General features: G+C 29.2%; 2 protein-coding genes across 2 annotated transcripts; one reads left to right on the top strand and one right to left on the bottom strand.

Moving 5' to 3' along the window:
- Positions 1-166: 166 nt before the first annotated feature.
- LOC130948978 (probable serine/threonine protein phosphatase 2A regulatory subunit B''delta) lies at positions 167-1,597 on the bottom strand. The gene has a single exon (XM_057877825.1). The coding sequence runs from the start codon at positions 1,595-1,597 to the stop codon at positions 167-169; it is 1,431 nt and encodes a 476-aa protein (XP_057733808.1).
- A 10,780-nt stretch (positions 1,598-12,377) lies between these two features.
- Positions 12,378-17,922, top strand: LOC130947737 (putative hydrolase C777.06c). The gene is made up of 12 exons (XM_057876442.1): positions 12,378-12,629; positions 12,826-12,953; positions 13,063-13,175; positions 14,448-14,489; positions 15,160-15,215; positions 15,341-15,417; positions 16,302-16,421; positions 16,632-16,708; positions 16,804-16,867; positions 16,988-17,038; positions 17,470-17,518; positions 17,651-17,922. The coding sequence occupies exons 1-12, from the start codon at positions 12,488-12,490 to the stop codon at positions 17,767-17,769; spliced, it is 1,038 nt and encodes a 345-aa protein (XP_057732425.1). The 5' UTR covers positions 12,378-12,487; the 3' UTR covers positions 17,770-17,922.
- Positions 17,923-26,216: the final 8,294 nt, after the last annotated feature.

Genomic DNA, 26,216 nt, shown 5'->3' with positions numbered 1-26,216 from the left:
ATTGTAGGTGTTTTATTTTTGTACACCTAATTTATCATCATTAATTTAAATGTGGTTCTTATACACTTTAACATCTTCTATCTTCTCCGTCCTTAAATTTAGTAGGTATAGAAATCAAACAACAATGAACTAAAATAATAATAAAAACTACATATATATGGTGACCCTAAAACACCTTAACCTTGAGAAATTTAGTTAGATTGAACAGGGTATTGAAAAAATGTCCAGAGCTTTTACTACCTTTGAGGTCACGCAGAGTGATATAACCCTCATTCTTAGGGTTAATCATGTCAAACATCATGCACAATATATCCTCAAAATATATAGGCTCAAGTCCCAAACACTCCATTCTATGCAATTGCTCTTCATAGAAAAATTGCAGTTCATGCCTTGTTAGAACTTCATCTCCATCTAGATCGATGCACTTTAACCAATACTCAAGGCTTGGTTCAGCTAATTTATCCTCTTCAGCAGTCACGAAGTAAACAAAATCTTCATAACTCATCCTTCCTTCAACCTTACTGGTAAATTTTCTTGGAATCTCGGTGAATATTCTGTCCACGATTCGATAGGTAAGAGCATGGTTACCGTATCTGATAAGGCTTTCTTTTTCTATCAAGAAATTGTTGTCCGAATCCAGCTCCCAAAACTGGCAGTATGTAGAGTAGAATTGTTCATAAGAGAAGAATCTCAAAACCCTATTAATGTCGTCTTCTTCGTCAACTTGATCCATTGCATCAATCAAGGTTTTGCCATAACGCTTCAGCTCTCGCAGCGTAATTCGACCGTTACCCGATCTATTCACGTAGTAAAATATTTTGTATATTACGGTTTCTGCGTATCTTTCTTGGAAATCAGGTGTGTTCTTCAAGAACTCTAGCCCCGGATGAGTTTCTAGAAGCTCGTATAGCACCGGATTAAAATCGTCATGAGTAAGGTAATCGAGCTCTGGCTTCTTTAAAAGTGTGTAGATTTTAGTTGCTTTGTCACACGTCATCAAGTTCTTATTGATCCAATAATCATAAAAAGCATCCTTCGTGAGGTAGGCGTGATTTTCATTATTGTTGATTTTTCTGAAGAGAACCTTCGAGAAGAAGGACGGCAGGTCGCAAACTTCCTTCGTAACGAACTTGAATTCTTTCATATGCATAAGGTGTCCCGCTTCTTCCCCGTAATCATTGAATAATTCGTAGATCTTAAACCTGCATTCTTCAATCATCTCTTGTGGTGCTGGGCGCCCATGTTCAAAGTAGAACTGCCGTATATTGTCATCGCTAGCAGCCTTCATATTATTACAGAGGTCGATTCTCGGCGTCGCGGGGCGATTCAAGGAAGTAGGGGATGGCGTGCATTTTGGCGAGAGAGGTGGAAGACCTTTTGATGATAAATTAGACAAATTATTGAGTGTTTCATTCTTCAATTTTGCTTCGTTTAATAAAGTCGTTATGAGTCGATTGCTCTCCGGAAGAGAGAGCCATTGGTCGAAGAGAGACTCCAGAAGAGCGGCGTTACTCTTGAGAGCCGAAGCAGGCACCTCCGGCAGCTCCAACAAGTCCAGGTCTAACACCGCCTCATTGCCATCGACCTCCATCTTCATCTGAATGTCAAAAGCGTCGCGGTGATTAGCAAGAAGCTCAAATTCAGTGCCTTTGGGATCGGAAATCTAGAAAAATGAAGTGAGATTTTGACGGAAAAAAGAGGATGCAAGCTGTTAAAATTCTGCATGTCCCCGTTATTTTTTATATTGGTAAGGTACAGTTGTTGTTACATGCAGTTTTGAAGTTTTTTTTGGCTGGCGTTGTTATCTGAATTCTGAAGGATGCGTTGTGTAGCGTTTTTTTGTTGCAGCAAACAATTAGCAAGGTCATCTTGTCGTGTGTTAATGCTGGCTTAATACTGATTTTCATTCTAAGCGGAAATAATAACTAGCTAGTTCATTTTTAGAGAATAAAGATAAATAAGGTTATTTAGGATAGGAAGATGTTCACGTATACCACTACATTTACTTGGAATATGATATTTCAATTTTTATAACCATTAAGATTTATATTAAACAATACATGTGGTCAAGATTTAATGAATAAAAATGTTGTGTACAGCAATTATAAAAAGTCCACAAAAAATCCGCAACAGATTCTTCCTTTTGTCAGTTGGGAATGGATTAAAATGTCCAATTTACCCAACTTGTATTGGACTGCTGCATCATGATATATATTGAGTCAATAACTTCTGAGTTATGTCAAGCTTTTTTTTCAAGGTATGAGCCCTCAACTCAACTTAATTCACAGTGAATTTTATTTTTTATTTTTTATTTTTTTAAATTGGCCTCTTAAATACATGTATAATGTATTATCATGAATGTTATGGGATTAAAAGTTTATTAAAAAATCTTTGAAAAATAATGTTAAAATGTTTACTTTTGTTCTTTTTTAATTTATTTGAAATTTTTAATTTGTGTCAAATTTTAAAAAAATTATTATTTTATATATTATTTCATACTTCGTTAACAAAATAATAAAATATATACAAAAAATTTTTGTTATATTTTGTAATTTTATGCATGAAAAATATGTAAATATTTTGCTTTTATATAAGCAAACTATACACAACTGAATCAGACAAAAAATTTTGAAAGAAAAAAAAATTATTTTAGGTTTCACTATAAAAAGTATATTATTCCTATGTTAAATGTAATTTTTTTAGTTTAATTATTTTATAGGTTTTTATAATTTTATTAAATTTTTTATTAGGAACGAATCTAGAGGGGGATGAGGAGTAGCTTTGACACCCTAAAATTTTAAAGAATTATACTTATACATGATATATGTATTAAATAAATAAAAAATATAATATTGGATAATTTAATATTTTATATGTATTATTTTTTATTAGGTGATGAATTTATGTCCCAATTATTTAGTCTATTAATGTTTTTCACTTATCTATCATACCCTCAAGTTTTTATATCTTTTAAATTAATTTTTATATAATCATCTCTATATCTATTTTTAAAAAAAAATCATTTGTTTTTTAATATTAATATATTTAAATTTATATTATCATAAAAAATATCCATAAGAGTTAAGTATGATTTTGGTTCCTACTGTGTAGATCAAAAAAATTTTTCTTTCTCAATTTTTTTTGTATACAAAATCGTCCCTAAGGTTTAACTTGATTTTAAAATCGTTATTTTATTTAAATTTTAAATTTTATTACCAAATTATTTCTAACAAAATAAAATTATAAAATAAAAATTAAAAGGAAAAAAAAAAGAGAACGGATGAGAGGGAGAAGGGAATCACGCGAAGGGAAGATGGAACAAGGAGGAAAGAGAAGGTGGGGAGAAGGAAGAAGAAGAAGGGGGAAGGGAGGGTGGTGACGACGCCGGTAAGAGAGGACGGACGTCAACGCCAGCAGATTGGGGAGGAGGACGCCGCCGCGTCGCTGTTCTACTCATTCTCCTCGCTAGCTCGCCAGTCGCCGCTACTCTTTGCCGTTTGCTGCTGCTCCTTGTCGCTCGTCGTTGCTTCGCGTCCTCACCGCTAGATCTCGCTGCTGCTCCTTCTCATCGCTAGATCGCCGTTGGTTCTCTCTAGGGTTCCAATTATGTTTCTGATATGTTGATTTTGTTAATTAAGTTGATTATTCTGCTTCTTTTGTTAATTACATTGTTAGATTTGTTGATTTATTAATCACATTGTTGTTGTTGATTCTGATTTCAATCTGATTAATTTCATTATTCTTTTGCTTTTACTTCTTTCATTTCTGATTCTATTCCATTCTTCTGCTTCTAATATTTGCTAGTTAAAATTCTATTTTGATTTTTTGATATTTATTAGTTGAAATTCTGCTGCTGCTGTTGAAATTTTAGTTGAAGAAGAAGAAAAAGAAAAACATATGCTATTGTGACAGAGAAGAAGAAAAAGAAGAATAGAAACTAAGTATTTTTGTGAAGAAAGAGAAGGGTATTTTGGTCTGAAGGACAATTTTAAAACAAAGTTAAACCTTATGGACAATTTTGTATGCAAAAAAAGGTTAGGGACGAAAAAATTTTTCCAGCATATACTTTCGAGACCAAAATTGTATTTAACCCTATTAATAATAACTTACATAGTTATATTTTAGTAATCACATTGTGTACTTTAAATGTTCTTTTTTTATAAAAAATATTCAATTTTTCCTAAATTTATATTGTTAAAAAAATTTATAAATATATTTTATAAAAGTACTGCATCTTTCACATAATTAATAATTTATAATTTATTTTTAAAATTTTTAAAATTTTTGAAAGAATTAATTTTAATTAATAAGATATATGATAATTTTTTAATTAAATACACTATAAATGATTAATATTTTATAATTTCATGATATATTATTGATATTGTTGTGTTTCTTTTATATAATTGTGATGCTAAAAATAAAATTGTGAAAAAATTTTATAATTTTTTAATATATATTGATAAAATTTTTGAAAAACCAACTCAATAACCATAAGTTATATCTAATAAATTGCTTTTGTGAAATAAAAAAATATAATTAAAAAATAATTAAAAATTTTGTCTAAAATTCGACCCATCCATATTAAAATTTTTAGATTCGTTCTTGATTAGGTTGGTATATTTCTTTCTTTTCTTTTCAATTGTGTCCCTATACCATATCAGATTTTGTAATTAAATTCCTGTTGTGACAAAAATATTGAAACTAACAGATTATTCTGTTAAACAAAACGAATATGCCTAACACTTGACTGAATATTTTATATAGTTTAGCAGAATATTTCGTTAATTCTAACATTTTTATCACGGTATGGACTTAGTCATAATATTTGATATAGTATAAAAATCCAATTAAAAAAAAAATATAAAGACTTAATTAAAAATTTGATAAAATTACAGAATTAACAAAGTAATTAAAATTTTTTTTTTCTATTTTTCATTTTCAACTGATCCATTTCTCAAGTATCCATTTCTCAAGTATTACATCAAATGACTTGAATTGATTGTTATTTATACTTTAAGATTGAATTAGCTCAATCATCATTTTTACTTCACAAAGCTCAGTCTTTTTTGAGAAAATAACAAATAATTAGGTCTTTTATCTTTTATCTTGAAGACAATTAAGTTTTTGATGAATTAAAAATACAAAAATGTCTCTCACTTTTTAAAAAGTAAGACATTTAAGTCCCTCAAGAAGACTTATTTGTCTTTATATATTTTGAACGGAAGGACTTAAATGTCTCGCATTTTAGAAGGTGAAGATCATTTTTGTATTTTTAATTAATCAGAGACTTACATATCTTCAAATTAAAAAAGTAGAGACTTATTTATTTTTTTTATTATTATTTTTTTATAAATTTAAAACTATTTTCTATATATATCATGTATCTAATACATGTTTTTTTAACATATAATTTTATTCATCACGAATAAAGGCTCCATCTTAATTAAAATGTATATTTAAGATTAACCATTAAAGAATATTCTTTTCAAATATAATTTTGTTAATTTTTTTTATCTTTTGAGACCAAATTAGTAATTCTTATGAATTTTGATTTAATATATTCATAATTTATTTTTACGTATTTGATATATATATTAAAGAATTTTATTTTATAAAAAGTAAAGTTGTTAAACTCTCGAGTTAATTCTTAAATTTTTATAAGTTTATGAATTTATATTAATAAAATGAGTAAATTTAATAACTAATAATTTAGATTTAAATAAACTAGGATGAATTCGAGTAAATTTCATAAATTTGTATAAATTCGGTAATTCTCAAATATACTATTTTAAATTTATTTTGACATCTTAAGTATTAAAACATTTAATTTCAAATTAAAATTTGAAAATTAAAGATTTGACATTTATATCTAATAAATTTTAGTTTTTAATATCACATATTTGTGATTTATTCAAAGATAGGTAATCAGGATAGAAAAAAATATTTAATAAAGTAAAGTAAAATTTTACTATTATGTGTTTGATTATTTAATTGATGTGAGAAAAATAAATTAAAAAAGACTTAAAATCGTTTTATAACAAAATATTAATATATAAGTAAAAGAATTGCATGTTTCAAGTAATCTTAAAAATAAGCTCAAATTAAACTCTATAATTTAATTATCAAATTAAATTAATAATTTAATAAATATTAGAATACTTGTTAATGCATGAACTTACATGTTTAAAGATGTAGTAAATAAGTTGTCACATTATATTTAATATATCGTTATTATTTTATGCATACTAATGTTATGACTTAAAAAAAATATTATATATACATTAAAATTATTCACTAAATTAACTATTATATATATTTATATATAATATATATAATATTTTATATTTTAATATATATTTTATATTTTAATATATATTTTATGTAAATAGTTAATTTTTAGTATGTACACATAATATAGTTAATGGCCTACATAATTTTATTAAACTTTTTAAAATATGAAATTATAACTATTTATTTATTATATTAATTTATATCATTTATTTATGATATTGTTTATATATAGATCCATCGAAAATTAATTTCCATTTAATTAAATTTGAACATAATAATTGTGGGCTAATATCTGCAATAAAGTAACTTTTCTATTATACGTTATTATTTGTTACTTGTTAGCTACTAGCCAACTTTTTTTTGAGTTGGTCTTTTGTGACAAATCAATTCTACAAGTGGAGTTATTTTTGTCATTTCCACCTTCACTATAAGACAAATAACTCTTGGCAAACTTTTCGTACGTGAAATATCGTATTCCAGTTTTTGCAGTGGAATACGTGATAATTTTCCTTTAGGATAATTACGTTTTTAACTATTTTTCTCTGAATGTACACAAGGTTTTAAGTAAATTAATTATTTATAGATTTTTTTATTATTGAAAATGAGTAATAGGTCACTCGGATGAAACACTTAAATTGATCTCTTTGTTATCTATGGATCGATGTTTTTACATTTTTAATGGCTAATAAGTAATAATGCAACTATGTTAATGAATTTTGACACTAGATTCGGTTTTGGAAACTAATTCATTTATCAACCATAAGTCAAGCAAATCTATTAAATATTATTAAAATCAGGTTTTTTTCAATTAATAATATAGCTGATGTAGCATATTTTTAAAGGTATTTTTATTTATTTTATTTTATTTATTTAAACACATTAATAAATTAATTTTTTATTTAATTTAATTGATATAAATATTAAATTATTTAATATTTTATTTGCTCACATTAATTATAATTACTCAACTATATTAATTATTTGATTTGAATGAAATAAATAAATTATTTTATTTGCATTAATTTTTTATTTTATGTATTTTAATTATTGATTTTTAAGTGTTATAATTAATTATTTATTTGATTTAATAAAGATAAGTATCAAATTATATAATATTTTATTTGATTATATTAATTATAACTAATTAATTATATTAATTATTTGATTTGATTATAATAAATAGGTTTATTTTATTTTAATTTGTATCTTTTTGTATTATGTATTTTGATTAATAATTTTTAAAAATGTTACAATTTTTGCATAATATATTTATAAGATATTTTTATTTATTTAAAATATTTTATTCAACGCAGCCCAAACAATTATAATTAATTCACTACATTTATTATTTAATTTAATTAATTTAAATATATATTACTTGATTTAATTTATTGTCACTGTTTGAGTCATTATTTACCAAATTAAAAGTTTTTTTATTTTCTTTATCTTAACTATTTTTATCTTAAAGTTTAGAATTTTATTCATTATTTTATTTTTTAATATCAAATCTAATATTTTTATTAATATTTTTTTATAATTTATTGTCTAATAGTTATATGGTCACCATTAATTATATAATTATAAATATTTTTTTAACTTATTGAAAAAACACAATCTCATTCCTTTTTTTTTATTTTACCTATTTCTTTATTTTATAACTTATTCATGCAAAAAATTCATATATGCTAGAAGAGAATCTCATTTTTTTACTAATTATTCTTCCATTCGATAATACTTTTTTTTTCTTATGATGCATTATTTTTACTCTTTGTTTTTTTAATAAATTATCAAATATTTAGTATTTGTTATTGTACTCTATCTCTTAAATTTCTTTTATTTTGTTCCTATTTATTTAAATTTTTATAATTTTTTATTATAAATTTTATCATTTTTATCTCATACAAATTAATTTATCACAACTCTTTTACATGTTGAATCTTCTTAATATTTAAATTATATTCTTTACATGTTTAATTTCATTTTTAATTTAGAAAAATGCATGAGTGATGAAATAGCATCGATAAAGGTTGTTGCGCGTCTTCTTCTTTATTTTTTTTTGTCTTACCACCCTTTTTTTAGGGATCATGAGTAATTTATATATAATGGTGCATATGCATAAAGGATATGTATAAATTGCATCATATCTTTTGTTAGTAAACTTTAAATACTTTAATGTAATGAAAGCAGAGGTTAGAGTATTACCTTTTTGGGATGGAGAAGTGTCCTCGAAGACAGAAAAGTGGTAGAGAAAGGGCTGCAATGGAGATCTTCGATCGATCATTTTCTACTTCATAGAGGAGGGGGTTCCCAGCTAACAAGGAAGCGGGATTTAGAATAGAGGTCAATTCTAAACTGGACCAAGATGGCCTATACACCAATTTACCGGCACCATGACCCCTATACCTTAAGGGGGATTGGAAGCCTGTTGTGATAGGCCTACATTCTCCCTGCTCTGGCAGCGTTTGCAAATCCACTCGCTGTCTTACCGAGGAAGGCCCTATGTCTTCTCTGGGATCAGTGTCTTTAAAGTGCTTTTCATAAGCCAGTCAACAGTTGGCTAAGATTCTCTTGATGACTTCGAAAGAAAGCTTTCACTCTAGTTCTAGGGAGCTTCCTTTGTAAGATCTCTTTAGACCCTCCGTCCACCATCGATCGTACTTTGTAAAGTCATGTGTTTCGCCTACCTCCATCTCTCGAGCGACTTCCAAAGCTTTCGCCTCTTGTGTAATTTGCTATCGGTGTCGCTACTCTTCTCCTTTTGATTCAATATCAATTCTAACAAGCAAGAAAGAAAAGATAGGTCAGCCTTGCCATTGCTTATTTGGTGTTCTAGGAGCTCCCTGCTGCATATTGAGACAATCGGCCTATCTCAGAGTTTTACACAATAATGAGGGACTATTTGCACCAGCACTCCTCCATGAAGGAGGAGTTATGCTCTACATATTTCACTAGTGGCTGTGCCAAAAAGCTGTAGAAGGCCCGAGATCCGCAACGTCTTAGTTCCTCATGCACCTTCGCCTTGAGTTTGAGTCCATCAGAGGCCAGCTCCCATACCTATCGGTACAGTAAAGGATAAGAGTAAGCTTTTGAAGTTGCCTTGTTTTTTGGCTTTAGAGCTAATGAATGCGGAGTTACAATGAGTAACAAGCAAGCGAATGGAGCGTAGCATAGTTCACGATAAGCTAGTCAGCAGGAATAGCGGCCTTTTTGCTGCTAGGTCTAGTCAAAGATTCAGCAGCTACATCCAGATTGTACATTACTTCCGGCAGTGTACCTACAAAACACAACATTACCAGTTTTCAGAGTGAAGGATTTAATAAACCAAGAATAGAGAAGCTAGAACTAACAACTCATCCAAGAGATTTTTCCTGTGGACATTAGTAATCGAATATTAACAATTCAATTGGTGGAAGATGAAGACAAATTACATTGGGTTCTGAGTAATACGCAGCAATATTCTGTTGCATCAGGGTATAAAGTTGCCTATAATTTCTTCCACAGCCCAATCGAAAGCTACTCAGACTACTTCAGACAAAGTTCCTTGTGGAAGGGAATGTGGAGACTCTTAATCCCTTATAAGATAAAGATTTTCTTCTGGAAATTGCTGCATGACTGCCTTCCAGTTTTACAAAATATTCACCGCTGGTTTTCAGAAACATTGGGGGAGTGCCCCGTCTACCAGAGGGAAGAGGAATCAACCTCCCATTGCCTAATCTATTGTACTGAGGCTCAAGAAGTGTGAAAGTGAACGTCTATTAACTACTTATTACAGCCGCAAAGAATGACAACCTTCTGGAAGTGGTAGACACAAATGAAAGAAAAGATAGCACAATAGCACTATAGTGATTTTGAGCTTAATATTTTTGCTATCACCTGCTAGAGTGTCTGAAAAAGTAGTAATCTGAGAGTCTTCAAACAAACCAACAGAGGAGTAAAGCTATGCAACGAACTTCAACGCAACCCACAGAGAAGTTTGAGCCCTAATCTTTGAAAGATCTTCTTTAATTTCTTGTTACCCTTTCAATTATTCCGAAGCTATGCTATTATTGCTTTTCGCTATTGCTGAACAATCTATGGGAGATCCCAAATTCTGATCATAAGTCCAAATTTGGGCAATTTCAATTATTTTAGTAATATAATAATACATGTCTGCGTTTGGGGAAAAAAACTTTTTATTATCTATAAGAAACTTGTAAATTAGTTTGGACCAATAAATCTATAATCGTTGTGGCCTTGTGGGCAACTATAGGAATTCATATGGATTTTTTTTAATTACATTTAAATGCAAGGACTACACTCAATGTTTAAAACGGTGGCGTTTTAGGCAATAAGAATCTATTTGTCAACTTTTTTTACAATGAACACACAAAGCTTCCTCAACGACATTGTATTAACACATAGGCACATAACACGTCAAATAAGTGCAATATAAGTGGTCTCTGCTAAATTTGAGGGAGCACTTTACACAAAAGAATCCATCCATCATGCGTTTTGAATGGTAAAGAGCAATTTTATATTTTTTAATTTTCAGAGACAAATTTGTCCATAAATTAAAAACTTAGAGACTAATTTGTCCACTACCCATTTATATTTTACTTAAGAATAAAAGACAAATAGGTCTCTAACTTTTTTTCTGCAGATATTTTTGTCCCTAACCATTGAAAAATACTTTTAACTCCTTGACGTCCTTAAAAGTTGGACGGATTAGTCCCTCCGTCCAAATGATTCCGTCAGATCCAACGGAAAAGTCTGACGTGACTCTCGTAATACTTGTCACGCGTACGCGTCGCCTGGCAGACTTCCTCTCACACATACGCGTCGCCATGAATTCAGCAAATCCTCATTTCTTCATGAATTCTTCACTTTGCATATTTTTTTCCATTTCTTTCAAGCCATTATTACCTTTAAAACTTTAAATCACTCAAACAAACATATCAAGGTATCGAATGGGAGAAAATAAATTAAATTTAGCAATTTAATAGCCTAGAAAGTATTTTTTCAATCATTAAGCACATTTAGGAGAAATTCAATCTCCAAGAACATATATGAACAAGTAGGACTAAGATAGTATGATGATTTATGAATTCCACTAATTCAAATCTCAAAATAAAGTATAAATATACTTGCAAGAAGAAAGCTCGTGAAAGCAAGGAACCGGAAGTGTTTACACTCTAATCTCTCTAGTGTTTGAAGGTCGATTCTTTCAATTCTCTACTAATCTTGCTTTCTAAGACTTGCTCTTCTTCTACCAATCAACATATATTCAATGCATGGATACACATATCAATAGGTCTTTTCAAGGGTGATGGGGTTATGGCTAAATTTAATTTACTTTTCTCCCATTCGATGCCTTGATATGTTTGTTTGAATGATTTAAAGTTTTGAAGGCAAGAATGACTTGAAAGAAATGAAAAAAAGTATGCAAAGTAGAGAATTCATGAAGAAATGTGGATTTGCTGAATTCACGCGTACGCGTGACAAGCATTACGGGAGTCATGTCAGACTTTGGTGTGACGGAGACATTTGGACGGAGGGACTGATCCGTCCAACTTTTAGGTAGCGTTTGAAAAAGAGACAGAGACTAAGAGGCTAGATTGAGAGACAGAGACTGAAAGACAGAGACAAAAATAAATCTCAGTATTGTGTTTGGTGTAAAATGGGAGACAAAAATTAAGATAAAGATGAAATTCTAATTTAATTTACACAAAGGATAAAGTTGGAATTAATTACTTGAAATGAGGGTATTTTAGGTATAAAATATTTTAAAAGTTTTAGTTTCCGTCTCAAAAAATTTCAGTCTCCTATATTTCCACTTTTTGGAAGTATTGAAATACTGAAATTTTGGAGGCAGAGATTGAAATTTTAGTACCAATCTCTAGATCAACAAAATATGAAACTAAGTTCCAGTCTTTCAATCTCTGTCAGAATACTTCAAAACAAACGCTACTTTAAAAAGGTCAAAGATTTAAAAATATTTTTTAATAATTAGGAACAAAAATGTCCACAAGAAAAAAATTCAAAGGATTTATTTGTCATTTAATTTTTAGTTAATTATTTTGGAAAAAAAAGATTCGGAAGAATCAGGTCGAAGAAAAGGAATACTTTTGCAGTGTCTCTGACACACCCAACAGAAAGAAAGTAAGATCCAGTATTCAGTGTGCGCGTCCAACGAAGCCGATTGGTCTGCTTAGCAATGGTGGTTGCTCCCTCCATTCGGCTTTTCCCACCTTCCTTCGCCTCCATTCCCTTTCCTCATCGCTTTCCCTTTTCTTCCCGTTGGCGCTCTCCTTCTTCCATCTCTCTTCTCCTTCCCATTCACTCTCGCCTCCAATCCAGTAACTATCTAACTAACTACTCTCCAATTTTGTTCCACTTATTTATTTATTATCATAATTTGATTGCATGATTGTACTCTGATATTATTTAATTGAAGCTAGAACTATGCTTTTGGATTGTTCGGATTCTTAATTTGATATGGAATTAGGTGAAATTTGTGTTGATTTTTTGCCTTTATTCTATTTGCTGCTGCAGCTTCTGCAAATGGAGATATTGGGGTTGAATTACCTGGTGATCAGGCAGAGATTATATTCATGGGGACTGGAACCAGTGAAGGGATACCTAGAGTTAGCTGCTTGACTAATCCTCTGAAAAAATGTCCGGTACAATGAAGAAAAAAAAACTTTTTGGTAAAAATAATTAAGATTTTGCTGCAATGGAAGTGAATGTTTAGGGTTTTGTTAAGATTTCTATTTTTCATGATTGTTGTAGGTATGTTCAAAGGCTGCTCAGCCGGGCAATAAGAATAGGAGACTTAACACAAGCATCCTCGTTCGTCACCCGGGCTCCTCAGGAACTCACAACATTCTTATAGATGCTGGAAAGTAAGTTTTTGTCTGTGTGTGATCTGCAATTATGTTAGATTAGGGATTAGGATGAGCTTTTTACTTATTTTGTTTTGATGTTAGTCCAAGTATACGATTTCATGATGGCGTTACATTTGTCCCATCACCAAAATTTAGAATGTTTTTGAACATATAAAGACTTGCTGGAACACGTGCTGGATTACAGTAAGCAGACAATAGATGATTTAGTTAAATTTTTTGGGATATTTTGATGCAGCAATGAATCATAATAAAACTTTAGACCTATGCAGGTAGTTATTAGAACAAGTGAGGTAACTGTTGAGAACTTAGGCTGCGAATATAAGGTGCTCCCAATGGCCTTCAGGGATGTGTAATTACAACTTTGATGGACACTTGAGAATTGAGATATTGTGGCATGCCGCTTGCAGTTGCTGGAAATAAGTGCGTGATTTTAGGTCCATAATGGAGAGAATTGTTGGGGTAATGATGAAGAAGTATAGATTTTCATGAGAGGGGAAGTGGAAAGAAGCAGGGACGAACTAGAAAGTTGGAAAGCGGGGAAGGAGCCAAGAGTGTACATAATATAGAAATAAAGATCAATACCCGGGAAGGCGGGAAAGAGGATTGGATGAACCTGATGCACTTCTGTCCTTAATGTTCGTGGCTGGAGTGATGGCTGATATTTGGTTTGGTCTTCTTGGTAAAGCAAACAAACAAATGATTGGAGAACAAGAGATATTGTTCCATGGTGTAGGGTTTTCTTCATGTATATTGTGTTAGACTAGATGAAAAAAAGTGTATTTGTAAAGGGTGGCTTTACTACTCCTGCATGGTCAAATTTGCAGCTTTCCTTCAAACTGCTTCCAGTATATATTTTATTATATGCCAAAGAAGCTGAAAATTGATCTATGAATAATTGAAGAAAGTTTAATGTTTCTGGCTTTCTGCGATAGAAAAGCCTTCAATGAATTGAAACACTGAATTGCTAGATCTACTTTGATATCTACAATATGCATGTTCCTTATAGAATTGTGAGTGTCAATGAATTTTCCTTGTGTTATAGTCTTTGATATATGGATATTAGTTAGGTTTGAGCTGTCTAGTCATTATATATACATTCTGTGTGTTAGGAAATAGTGTGATGTCTGAACAGGTACATTTAAGTTTCTGAAACTGTAATTCTGATTTTAGGGCATTTATAAAATCTGTTTCAAGGAAAAGCCCGACAACATTGTATCATGTGCGGTTCATTTGGGTGTTGATTACAATTTATTATTATTGTTATTGCAGATTTTTCTATCACAGTGCTCTGCAATGGTTTCCTGCGTTTGGGTTAGTTCACTTGTTAAATTCTTAAGCTGTTTCTATGTAGTTATTTGAGATGGATTCTCTTTTTGTCTGCTTTATTTCTTTTTCTTTGAAGAAAGGGTGTTTTAGAGCAACGGTTGAGTTGTCTCCATGTGACTTCAAAGTCACTGGTTCAAGCTTTAGAATTAGCCACTCGTGCTTGTATCAAATTAGGCTGCCTACATTACCATTTAGATGTGACTCTTCTCTATACCCTATGTAAGACGGGATGCTTTTCAATAGACTGCCCTTTTTATTTATTTTTCTTAGTAAAATTAAGGGAAATTTGAAAATATTATACAATATTAATAACGAGGGTAAATAAACTGGTAGGTGGGTAAAGTATTTGAATAAGACATACGAATAGTGGCATTTGGTAAGGTTATTATTCATTGTCAAGCATGGGAGCATGAGTAGTGGTTTGTGTTATTACCAAATACCCATGCAAAATAAAGAGGGATAATCAAATAGCTAGATTGTATTTTGATACTAAGCAGTTTAAGAGAGAATACATTAAAATACGAGTACAAATTTTCTGTCATAGCAGCAGTGGCATTTCTTGTTGTATTAATGCAGTTTTTCTTTCTGTTCTTCTTGTTGTTCAATTGTTTTACTTCGCTTTTTATCTCTCTTTAACTAGTGTTTTTTCTTTCAGGATAAGAACACTTGATGCAGTAATTATCACTCATTCACATGCAGATGCAATTGGAGGTCTCTGACAGTACTTTCTAGTCCTCTCTGGATAAGTAATATCAACATGAAAAGTCTAATGTTTGCTTCAAATAATAAGTCTGCTTGGTCATTTAGATCTGACCCTGCTTCTATCTTCTTCGAAGGTCTTGATGATCTTAGAGATTGGACAAACAATGTTCAGCCACACATTCCAATATATGTGGCCAAGCGTGATTTTGAGGTCCACTTTCCTATGCTTCCCTTCTAAAATTAAAATTTCTATTTTACTTTCTGCGCGTTATTTTTTGTGTGTTTGACTTTTGGAATAAAGAAGATGGAATAGCCTCTTACATCTTTGCAATATATTAAAGAAATCATCATTTCATTTCATGAGCAATATATATCTAGTCTTAATGCTTTCTCTGGATTTTCTTGTGGAAGTTATGCAACTAATTATATTGAAGGTAAAAAAGATTTATACAGCAACTGAGTGAGTCTTTTTCAAAGTTCAGGAGGATTCAAATTTTGTACTATACTGTATCTAGCTTTCTTATCCTACCTGAAAGGGATTTGTTCTGAAACCTCAAATACAGCAGTCTTCTGACAAAATGAAATTTTCCTTTTCTATAGTCTGAAGGTCAGAGTTGTGTCAGAAAATTCTGTCAAATCTCTTACAAATGTTATCTTTTTAAATCCAAGTGTTCAAATATTATTCACCGTGAGCTTTTGAAATCAGACATGGTTGGGATTTGGGAAGTTTCACATCACATGTGATGACTTCAAAAATACCCTGCACTTTTAAGATTATTGCATTACTTTAATTAGTGTAGCAGCACAAGAAATGCTTTAGGGTAGTTTTAAACCTTTTTCCTTCTCAAATATTTTAATTTCAGGACGGAGCATAATAAGCTTGACTTGTCCTTTTTGCATATTTACTTTCCCTTATGCTGTGGATTTGGAGTTCCTCTTCTGTTATCCTTGAGAGGAAAAAGAATGAAAGCTTATGGCTCATTTTTAATGAGTAATGACCACCTGACTCATTCACCATGTGTTACTTGAATGAACAACTCTTGAGATATGTCTTGAGGATTTTCTTTTAAGAATTCGTTACACTGAAATATGCAGGTGATGAAGAGTACCCATTATTATTTAGTAGATACTAGTGTCATCACGACTGGTGCTGCTGTCTCAGACTTGCAATTCAATATTATATCTGAAGAACCATTTTCTGTACATGGACTGAAGGTCAATCTTACTAAGAATTGTAATAGTTCTAAGTTTGTTTCTTAGTCCTTTATAAAGAAATCAAGTTGTAAAATCACTTTTTTGAAAATCTGGCACAAACAGATCCTTTATCTTCTCACTTATCGCTCAATTAATTAATTGATTTCTGGCCATGTTTGTGTCTTGTGCATGGTGTGTGGCTCTGATTTTCTTTGATTGTTGTAATTACAGATTACTCCATTACCAGTGTGGCATGGCAAAGGTTACCGATCCCTTGGATTTCGTTTCGGTAATATTTGTTACATAAGGTAATGCTTGTTTATTGACTATAAGCAGAAAAGTTCTTGCAATTCGGTCTAGTCCATCAATATATATGAGCTGATTCTTATGTCTAAATATGCAGTGATGTCAGTGATATTCCAGAAGAAACTTATCCGCTTTTGAAGGATTGTGAAATTCTAATATTGGTGACTCACACTACCATCCTATCTATTGTGTCATAAACATTGCTTCATTTTTACATTAAATAACAAAAACATATGATCTACAAATTTCTCTGTTGCTCATATGGTGTACGATTTATACAGGACGCTCTACGGCCTGATCGCTCCTCTGCCACACATTTTGGACTTCCAAGGGTAACCTCTTTTACATTTGTTAAATTTTTCTTGGAGAAATGAAGTAACGTTAATGTATATATGTAGGAATACAAACAAAGGATGAGAAGGGGATTAGTTACAGAGTCTTGAAATATGGGAAACTAGTGTTTGGTTATTGTCCTGAAACAAAGGAGACAAGATGTTAGGAACAAAAACATTTCTGGTCAAGGGGATGGAAACAAATATTTTGTACTTCCAAAGCAAAGGGACAGTACATGTTAAGTTAATTTACGTACTTCGAAAATAGGAGGGACGTGAAAAAAGTATCTCTGCCATCCTACTGTCTTTGTCCTCGTCGACGGATAATCCTTCCAGGGTTCTTAGCAAATGCCACCAATGAATTATACAATGTAAAAATTCTTCTCTTTCTAAGTCCAGTTCTAACAGTATTCTGATCTTCCGGATTTCAGGCGCTAGATGAAGTCCGAAAAATTCAACCCAAAAGGACACTCTTTACAGGTAACATTGATTAGCCTGAGCATCCTTGTTAGGAGAAATAACTTTAAAAATGCTGGAAGTCAGCATTCCATTTTCCATGTAATTCTTTTTAGCACAATTATGTTCAATTTCTCCTTGTTTGGCAATTTGAAGGTATGATGCATCTGATGGATCATGAAGAAGTGAATGACTATCTTACAAAATTATTGGAATCTGAGGGCCTTGATGTACAATTGAGCTATGATGGGCTTCGTATTCCAATCACACTTTAGCTTGCAACCATATTCTCATTCATAAGACGATTAATCTTTTCTGTTTTCTTTTTCCCTTCATAGAAAAAGATCAATGTTGAGATGAAGATCATTACAATTTTTTTGACAATATGAATAAATCAACCCTGCAGGCTCTTGCAGCTATTTAACTTTTTTTCCCCTCTTTTCTTTTTTATTTCCTCTCACTTTTTGAATGTGTGTGCAAGTGTGTGCCAAATAACATTAAGGATGATGGCGCACATAAAAATAAATGGGAAATGTTAGGAAATTAATACTTTTGGTAGAAAACAAAAATATGAATTAGTTATTGTTAGCTCAAATGTGAGCCAAATACAAGGAGAAAATGCTAGTCATCTAACATTTTTCAAAATAAACTAAATGAAAGATTTAACAAATGTTTTAGTAAAGTGGGGTGACATAAAATGGCAGATCATGTAAAATTCAATAACCTCAATTTAAAGATATATGAGATTATAAAATTTGAAAACCTTACGGCTACATTTGTTTTCTGGAATTGGGACTGAGATTGAGGATTGAAATTGAGTATTGTATTTGGTGATTAGAAACTGAAATTAAAATTTCATTTTCGGGATAGAAAATTTCAGTTTCTTCAATATTTCCAGAAAATAGGGACATAAGAGATTGAAATTTTTAAAGACGAAAACTGAAATTTTTGTAATATTTTTTTGTAGAAATATTCTCATTTAATTTTTAAAATTTTAAATCTAGTCCTCAATCTTTATATTTATCTTAAACCAAACATGATATTAAAATATAACTTAGTCTATCTCTTAGTCTCACTCTTCCTTTCAAACACAGTCTAGATGTTGGAGTTGCCTTCTACACAGTGTTCACAACAAGCAACAGCCATGAACTATGCTCCAAAAGGTAATAAAACGAAACTCATTTTAGATCAATGTTAATAAAAATTCGGGAAGAATAGTTTTTGCAAATTGGATTTATTGCATTGTATCAACAATGATCGCATTATCATCATTGAATTTTAATGTGCATTGAACTCTAATAGATAAATTATTCTAATTCCCTCAGCTTGAAATCTTTGTAATGTAAAAAATCGATATTTACTTTGTGATGTTTAAATAACATGGGGCATAACATTCCTAGACGACGGAAAGGTCGTGTCTGGTTACATTTGATTTGGACAGCAAAACTTTCACTATGTTGGAATTAGTGCTTTGACAGTGACAATAATATTATTGCGGTCGTAGATTTGGTTGCCACATTTGCTATATTGTAAATGGAACCGTAGAACATTGCCATAATGGTATCTACTTTGTTAGGTATCACCTTACACTTTCCACATCATAAAATTCATGTTGCGGTTCCAAGTCCACAATGTTTTCTATCCACCGGTCAATCAAACTAATTCAAGATATTTTTAGTTTTGCTTTCATCAAATTTTCTCATGTGCCTTTATCCAATGCAAACATTATCTTTCTCGTTAATAATAAAAGGATTTCCTTCTTTAGTCTTATTTTGATAAGAATATTTGTATTTTTATGGAATGTATACTACCATTGATTTCTATATAAATATGTTAAGCAATTATATAACAATGTCTCTAATAAGAACTGATATTTAGATAATATTTACTTTTTGTTATTAAAAATTAAATATATTTTATTTTATTTTATTTAAATTAATAAATATTATTATATAAATTTATATTATATGAATTTAGTGCATCAAAATTATAGAGATATTAGGTACCTTTTAATTTGTAAAATCTTATATTACTATATTAGCCAGTTATAAATCATTGGAAGAGTTTTAAATGTACTGAAAATACCGGTCTAATTATTTTAACCGTTGATCTAAATTATAAAAAATATATATAATATATATTAATTAAAATTAACAGTTAAAATAATTGAAATACTGATCTTTTCGATACACTTGAAATTTTTTCTAAATCATTACCATATAGGAGAGAAATAACGGGGCATTTGCGACGGAACTACTCCATGGATAGATGATAGAGCATGTGACTTGTGAAAATAAGTGTTGATAAGGAAAAATGGAAAATTAATAAATCAAATCAGCACTCAAAAGTATGGCATGAAAATTATAAAAGGATTATTGCCACCCATTTGAAAGGATGCGACGTCCTCGTTCTGCCAGAGAAGCATATCCTTATCTTTCTTGCCCTTTTTTTTAATTATTATTAGCAAAATCATTTTTTTAAGTAATAATTAATCAATATTTTTTTTTTAATTTTTAACATTTATTCGTTCAATATTTTATTGGCTGATTATTAGACAAATATTTAGTTCCTTAACAAAATTGAAAAACTAGTTACTAATTAGTCAACTGCATAAAAATGGATATTAATTAGTCTATGTTCACAGAAAAAATAAATGAAGAAAAATTATAAAATGATAACATAATAATTTAATCACCATTAAATTTATGATTTTTATTTTGTGTAAATTCTATTATTTTAATTTAAAAATGATTAGCTTTCATTTTTTTATTTTATTAATTTTTTTTTTGCTTTAAAAGAGTTTGATATCTCGTATTCACATTATAATAGACCTTCATAATTAATATAATCAAATTAAATTCATCTTTATAATCAATTTTTATAATTAATATAATAAAAATTTTACATTTTAATTAAGTTGTAAATAATTTAACAAAATTGGATTTATATTTATAATCAAATATGAATAAAAATATAAAAAGTAGTGCTAATTTAAGTTTGATGTTCATAAAAATGTTTGATTTTTTCCTGCAAAAGACTCGATTGTTACACCCTAAAAAATTTGATTATTTTTATGGTTGATTACACATACGTGATAGTTAAAAACTTATAATTTTTAGTGTTGGAGCATTTTTTTTTTGTCTTTTCATGGCAAATCTGAAAAGCTATAAAAATTGCTATTAGAATGTATTAAGGAAAAAGTAAGGTTTCGAAAAATGGACTCATCATTGAACTGGTAAAATCGAAATTTCAAAAATTTAAAAGTTTGATTAAGATTAAGCTAGATTAATTGTTATTTTTTTAAAATTAAAAATGAGACTCGAATCCACGATTTTAAATGAATATAAAAAAATTATGCCACTTAAACTATAACTTGTTAGCGCTTTAAGTAAATTAATTAAATAAGATATAATAAAATAATATATTTTTGTATAAAAAAATATTTTCCTAAAAACATAAATACTTAACCATTTTTCAAACCCATTTTTTACAATTGAATTTTTGTTGAACCGAATTGACTAAGTTTTCAATTAATATAATTGAACCAGCTGGTTCAATTCAATTCCTAAAATCATAAAATAAAGAATTATGAGTCAAATAAAAAATTTTAAACTTAAATAAAATAATGTACCGAAAGTTAAGTATAATAAATTGCGAGCTCAACTTTAAAATAAGTATATCCTAACTTAATACATTCATAATTATTAATACAATAACATCAATTAGGGGATCATAATTTATCTATGAACCTGATTTTATGGAGGCTTTTAGAGCTTGCTTACGTTTCCTTGAGCTTGACGTTTTATGGATGATTAATTTTTTGTAAATCGAAATTTTATTTATGAATTTGTTCTTGGCTAATGAGTTTTACTGAATGTACAAAATAAAATCCGTGCAAATAAGATTATTACTTCACCATTTCAAATTAGCTGTGTTTTTCGTTTTGTTTTAATTTGCTTCTTAAAAATAAATAAACAAATAAATAGAAGGATTTTAAATTTACAATATAGTGAATACACTATTCTTCGATCATTATATTATAAAATAATAATTCAGTCGAACGAGATAGGGACGCGATCGTTCTCTCCATAAGTCGTTTTCACTTTTCAATTTTTCATGTCTCTGGGATGCAATTCGTCAAAGGCTATGCCAGCAATAATAATTTAATGTAATCACCTTGTGATTATGCTAATATATAATGACATATCAATATGTAGAAAGAAACTCTAGTATATGATTAATCAAAATGCACTACAATAAAAAATCAAATACTATATATCTATTTATATAAATACATATATTTAATATATATTTTATACAAATTTTTATTTTAGCGACTATTTTTATGTATACATATATATAATATAGTTAATTCTTAATTTATTATGACTAATATGTAATTTTTTAAACAGGACAACTTTTTCAATAGAAATATCAAAAATATATTTTTATAAAAATATAATTTATTTATTTAATTTTATTTTAAATAAAAATAATATTTTTATAATATATTAAAATTAAATATAATATATCATCCAATGACTAAAATAAAATATGTTTGCATAAAAATAATTAGAAAATTTTCGATGAGTATCCACAATTAAACAATACTAATCAATTAACACTATTTACGAAGGAATTAAGCGAGAGAACATAAGATGAGACGACATACATTCAACTCAAAACTTTAAATTTTAAGTTAATAGGTTTCTCATTTTATAAATTTCTCATTTTTTTATTTTTTTTTATATGAAGCTAACTTTATACATTTTTCACACTTGCAACGTTAACAAAGGATACATTCATGCATTTGAATTGCCTCTTCTCATATGATAATTGGTATATTGTTGATGCAAAAGGTCATCAGTACTACATGTGTAGTGTAGGAGGCTACACTTGAAAGTGGAAGGAAAATACTTGTTTTAGAAAATAGACAAATGAGTGTGGAACCCACATGAATGGCATCATCATTTTAAAAGTAGGGGCCACTTGTATGATCTGCAGCTCTCATGTCCTCCACACTTGGGTCTTGTGTACTGTCGCATGACTTTCATCTTCAAATACAAATGAAGAAATAAAAACATGGTAAAAAAAATTAAAGGCACACACAAATGTTAAAAATGTGTGTATTAATAGTTAACATTTAAAAACGCGTTAAAAAATGTGAAGAAAGATTGCTTTTTACAGTCACCAATATAAAAAATTTTCAAAATAAATTTTAAAAATCTATTCGTACACTAAAATCTGTCATTAAAATCATCTATCAAAATATTTATATATAAATACATATGTAATTTAATTTATTTTAAATATATATTTAATTATTTATATTCTAATACGTATTTTATATTAGTAGTTGACTTTAATAACTAATTTTAGTGTATACATAATATACTCGAATAAATTCAATATTTAAAATATATATCCAAATAGGTTCCAAATTTTTTGTGTTAGACATCTCAAAAAAAAATTATTACGTTGAGGTCTTTAAACTTTACAAAATAATCTATGAATCTTTTCGTTATATTTTTAAAGAGAGAAATACTAAGGGTCAATAATTTTGGTGTTTTATAACCATTAATTAGTCATCAATAGTGTTTTTAATAGTGTGAGATTATATCTAATGGTGGGAAATCACTCACTTTTATTTTAATAGTTAAGTACTAGCCAAAAAATACAAAAATTACTAATCCCATAAATTTTTCTTTTTAAAAATTTATTTGTCCAAATAAAAATAACGAATCTAATTAAGATAAAGATTTATATACTTACTTATACAAAGTTTAAAAAACCCAATATAATAAAAATTTTTAGAAATTTATTTGGATATATCCTACAATATATATATACTTTATTAATGTTGATATTTGATTGTCACTACTAACGACATACACAATAAAATTGATTACTGGTATTTGATTTAACATTGTCCGGTAATGTGTGGTCACAAAGCCTGTTATCAGCTATTGAGAAACACCGGGAATCAATGTCTAAGATGCGCATAACATATCGTCATTGTAATCGTATTCTGTTGAGTGTGGAGAAATAAATTGAAACCGATACATACATGGAGTCAAAGGTCATACCCTGTTTATCTTTTATGAGTTTAATGATCAATTCAATTTTTGAAAATTTTGATATTTTATAAGGTATATAATAAAATATTATCTAAAAATTTATATTGCTCACCACAGAAATAATTTTAAAACATAAAAGTTACAAATAAACTTTCAATATATATTAGTTTTCTACGATATCTTCAAATTCAACATAATTAGTCCGTTGTGAATAAAAATTTTATTTAAGAATTTGTTATTAGTCAACCAATTAGTATATACATAGGGCGAAATTCGAATTCTTAATATTTATACATAAATACATAGTGACTGATTTTAGTGTCCAAATAAGGAAAAATCTAGGGGCCAACAATTTTATTGTATTTTGGCCAGCATGTAACCAACAGAGAAAGGTGAGCCATTAGATGAAATCTCACACTAATCTCACACCATCAAATCATCATTGATGGCTAGTTGCTGGCTACCAATCTTAAATGTTGCTGCCCCTAGCATTGCTTTACAAATAATATTTTTGAATAATCAAATATAAACTCATTGTTTGCCGCTTATTAAAAGATTTTTTATTTATTTCTGTAACTATTAAATTTTTTTTTTTTGGTTTATCCATTGTTGATTTATTTCAACATTATTTTTGTGATGAATTTTTGGATATATTTGGGTAGTAGTCTCTGCCAATTTGATATTATTCCAAAGACTACTTTATATCTCCACCAAATTGTGGTGATGATATATATCATACTAGGTAGATATGAGAAATCTATGGATAAACCAGTTGGAAGTTTGAAACCACATTCATGATTCATGGATGGGAGTAAGTGGGAACCGATTATGCAATACCCTTTTAACAAAGATATATCTTTTCTGGCTCTCTAGAAGGAACTAATAACAAACCATTTTTTTACACCCTTTTATGTATTCGGTTAGTGGCTTCAATTCATGGAATGCTTAATTGAGTAGATATTCCGATTCTCTCCATCATCATCATCATCATCTAAATCTTCTCTCCCTGTTGTGGATCTTTCGGTCTAAATGGTTATCCGTTTTAGGGTAAATCTGGAAAAAGAAATAAAAATTAATCAACAATATAATTTTTAAGAGTTTGATTTTCATGTATTTATTATGCAGTTGTTTGGTTGGTCGGTTACCGAACGGTTCAGGTGGAGATTCGAGGTGGCGGGAACGCTCTGTCCGGAGAGATTGGTGCTGGGATCGGATCTGCCGGTTAGCCGAGTTCTCGTTATGAAAGGAGGGAGTGTCACCTGCAAAGACACTCCGACGTTCTAGTCAGTTAGTGTGCAGGCGAGAAATAGATTAGGTGGAATGTGTGACGTATCTTGGGAGAGGAGTAGGACCCTCCCCTTATATACTATGTCAGATGTGGGTCCCACGAGGGTAGAACCCACCTTCCTCGAAGTTTTCCTGTACAGCTGTGGCGGCCAGCTGTCCCGGACGCGTGTTCGGGCCGGATATGAGTACGTCATTCGACCGTTCAGGTCGGGTAGTTAGTGGGTCGGGTCGGCCCAAATTCTCTTTGGGTCAGGCCGTAACAACAATATTAAAACGTTGTACAATCCTGTAATTTATAATAATTTTTTAGACTATTCATTCAAACAGTTAAAATAAAAAATAATTTTTTTTAATGATGCAATGTTAGGTAATTAAATGCACCTATAAAATAATTTTATATTTATAATGCATTAAAATTAAGTATAATTTTTTTATTTGTTTAAGTTAACTTGAATCCCCAAACACCCCCCCCCCAAAAAAAAACTAATTAAACGTAACCCTTAAATATAAACCACGCATTAAGATAGGAACCACAACTCTAAATTCTATTACATGAATAATTAAGCTAAGAAATAATGAATTATTAGAAAACAAACACTTCCACTTATGGCAAAATAGTTTTACTAATATATTCTTGACTCCGGAGTTTTATTTTAAATTCTTCTAAATTTTGAATTTTTATTTTAGAGAATAAAATATGATCTCTTATTTTTAAATAATTTTTTTATATTTGTTTTGGTCCTACATATAAAATAAATGATGAGAGATCACATTTTATTCTCTAAAATAAAATTCAAATTTAAAAGTTTCAGATCCGTTTATTTCAATGTTATAAATTGCATTCTCAAAAATTATCCTCTCAAAAATATTATATACATGACATGACGATAATTTATTTTTTGAAAAAATTTTAGTATATTCGTCTGTTTAATATTACGAATTTCTTGGAATATTTTTAAATTTACAAGAGTAATTAAAAATAAAGTCTTGTTGTTTACAATAATTCATATCATAGAAATATATTTATACATTTGATGATAATTATTAAAATAAATTTAATTATGATACAATTAAAGTATAAACTATTTTATACAATTATTTAATAATATTTATTTATTCAAATGATTGTTTAAATATTAATTATTTAATTATTAAAAATATGTAATTTGATATACGTATAAAAATTGTTTACACTATTAATACATTAAAACTAACTTTATTAAAATATCTTCAACATGTTTAACTATAAATTTTTTATTACTATTTTGAAGAGTTTTTTAGTAATTTTATATTTAAAATCTTTCTCAATCTCTTTGATGAGAATCAAAATATTCGAAATATATATAATCCCTAGAAAT

This window comes from Arachis stenosperma, chromosome 9 (assembly GCF_014773155.1).
Source record: "Arachis stenosperma cultivar V10309 chromosome 9, arast.V10309.gnm1.PFL2, whole genome shotgun sequence".
Taxonomy (NCBI): Eukaryota; Viridiplantae; Streptophyta; class Magnoliopsida; order Fabales; family Fabaceae; genus Arachis; species Arachis stenosperma.
This window is presented reverse-complemented; position numbering and strand designations above follow the sequence as displayed.

Excerpts from the sequence above, each read along its gene's own strand:
- LOC130948978 (XM_057877825.1), bottom strand. The coding sequence starts at position 1,597 with ATGAAGATGGAGGTCGATGGCAATGAGGCGGTGTTAGACCTGGACTTG.
- LOC130947737 (XM_057876442.1), top strand. The coding sequence starts at position 12,488 with ATGGTGGTTGCTCCCTCCATTCGGCTTTTCCCACCTTCCTTCGCCTCC. Across the intron at positions 16,422-16,631 it reads TTTCTGTACATGGACTGAAG|ATTACTCCATTACCAGTGTG; the intron begins GTCAATCTTACT and ends TTGTAATTACAG. Across the intron at positions 17,039-17,469 it reads CACATTTTGGACTTCCAAGG|GCGCTAGATGAAGTCCGAAA; the intron begins GTAACCTCTTTT and ends TCCGGATTTCAG.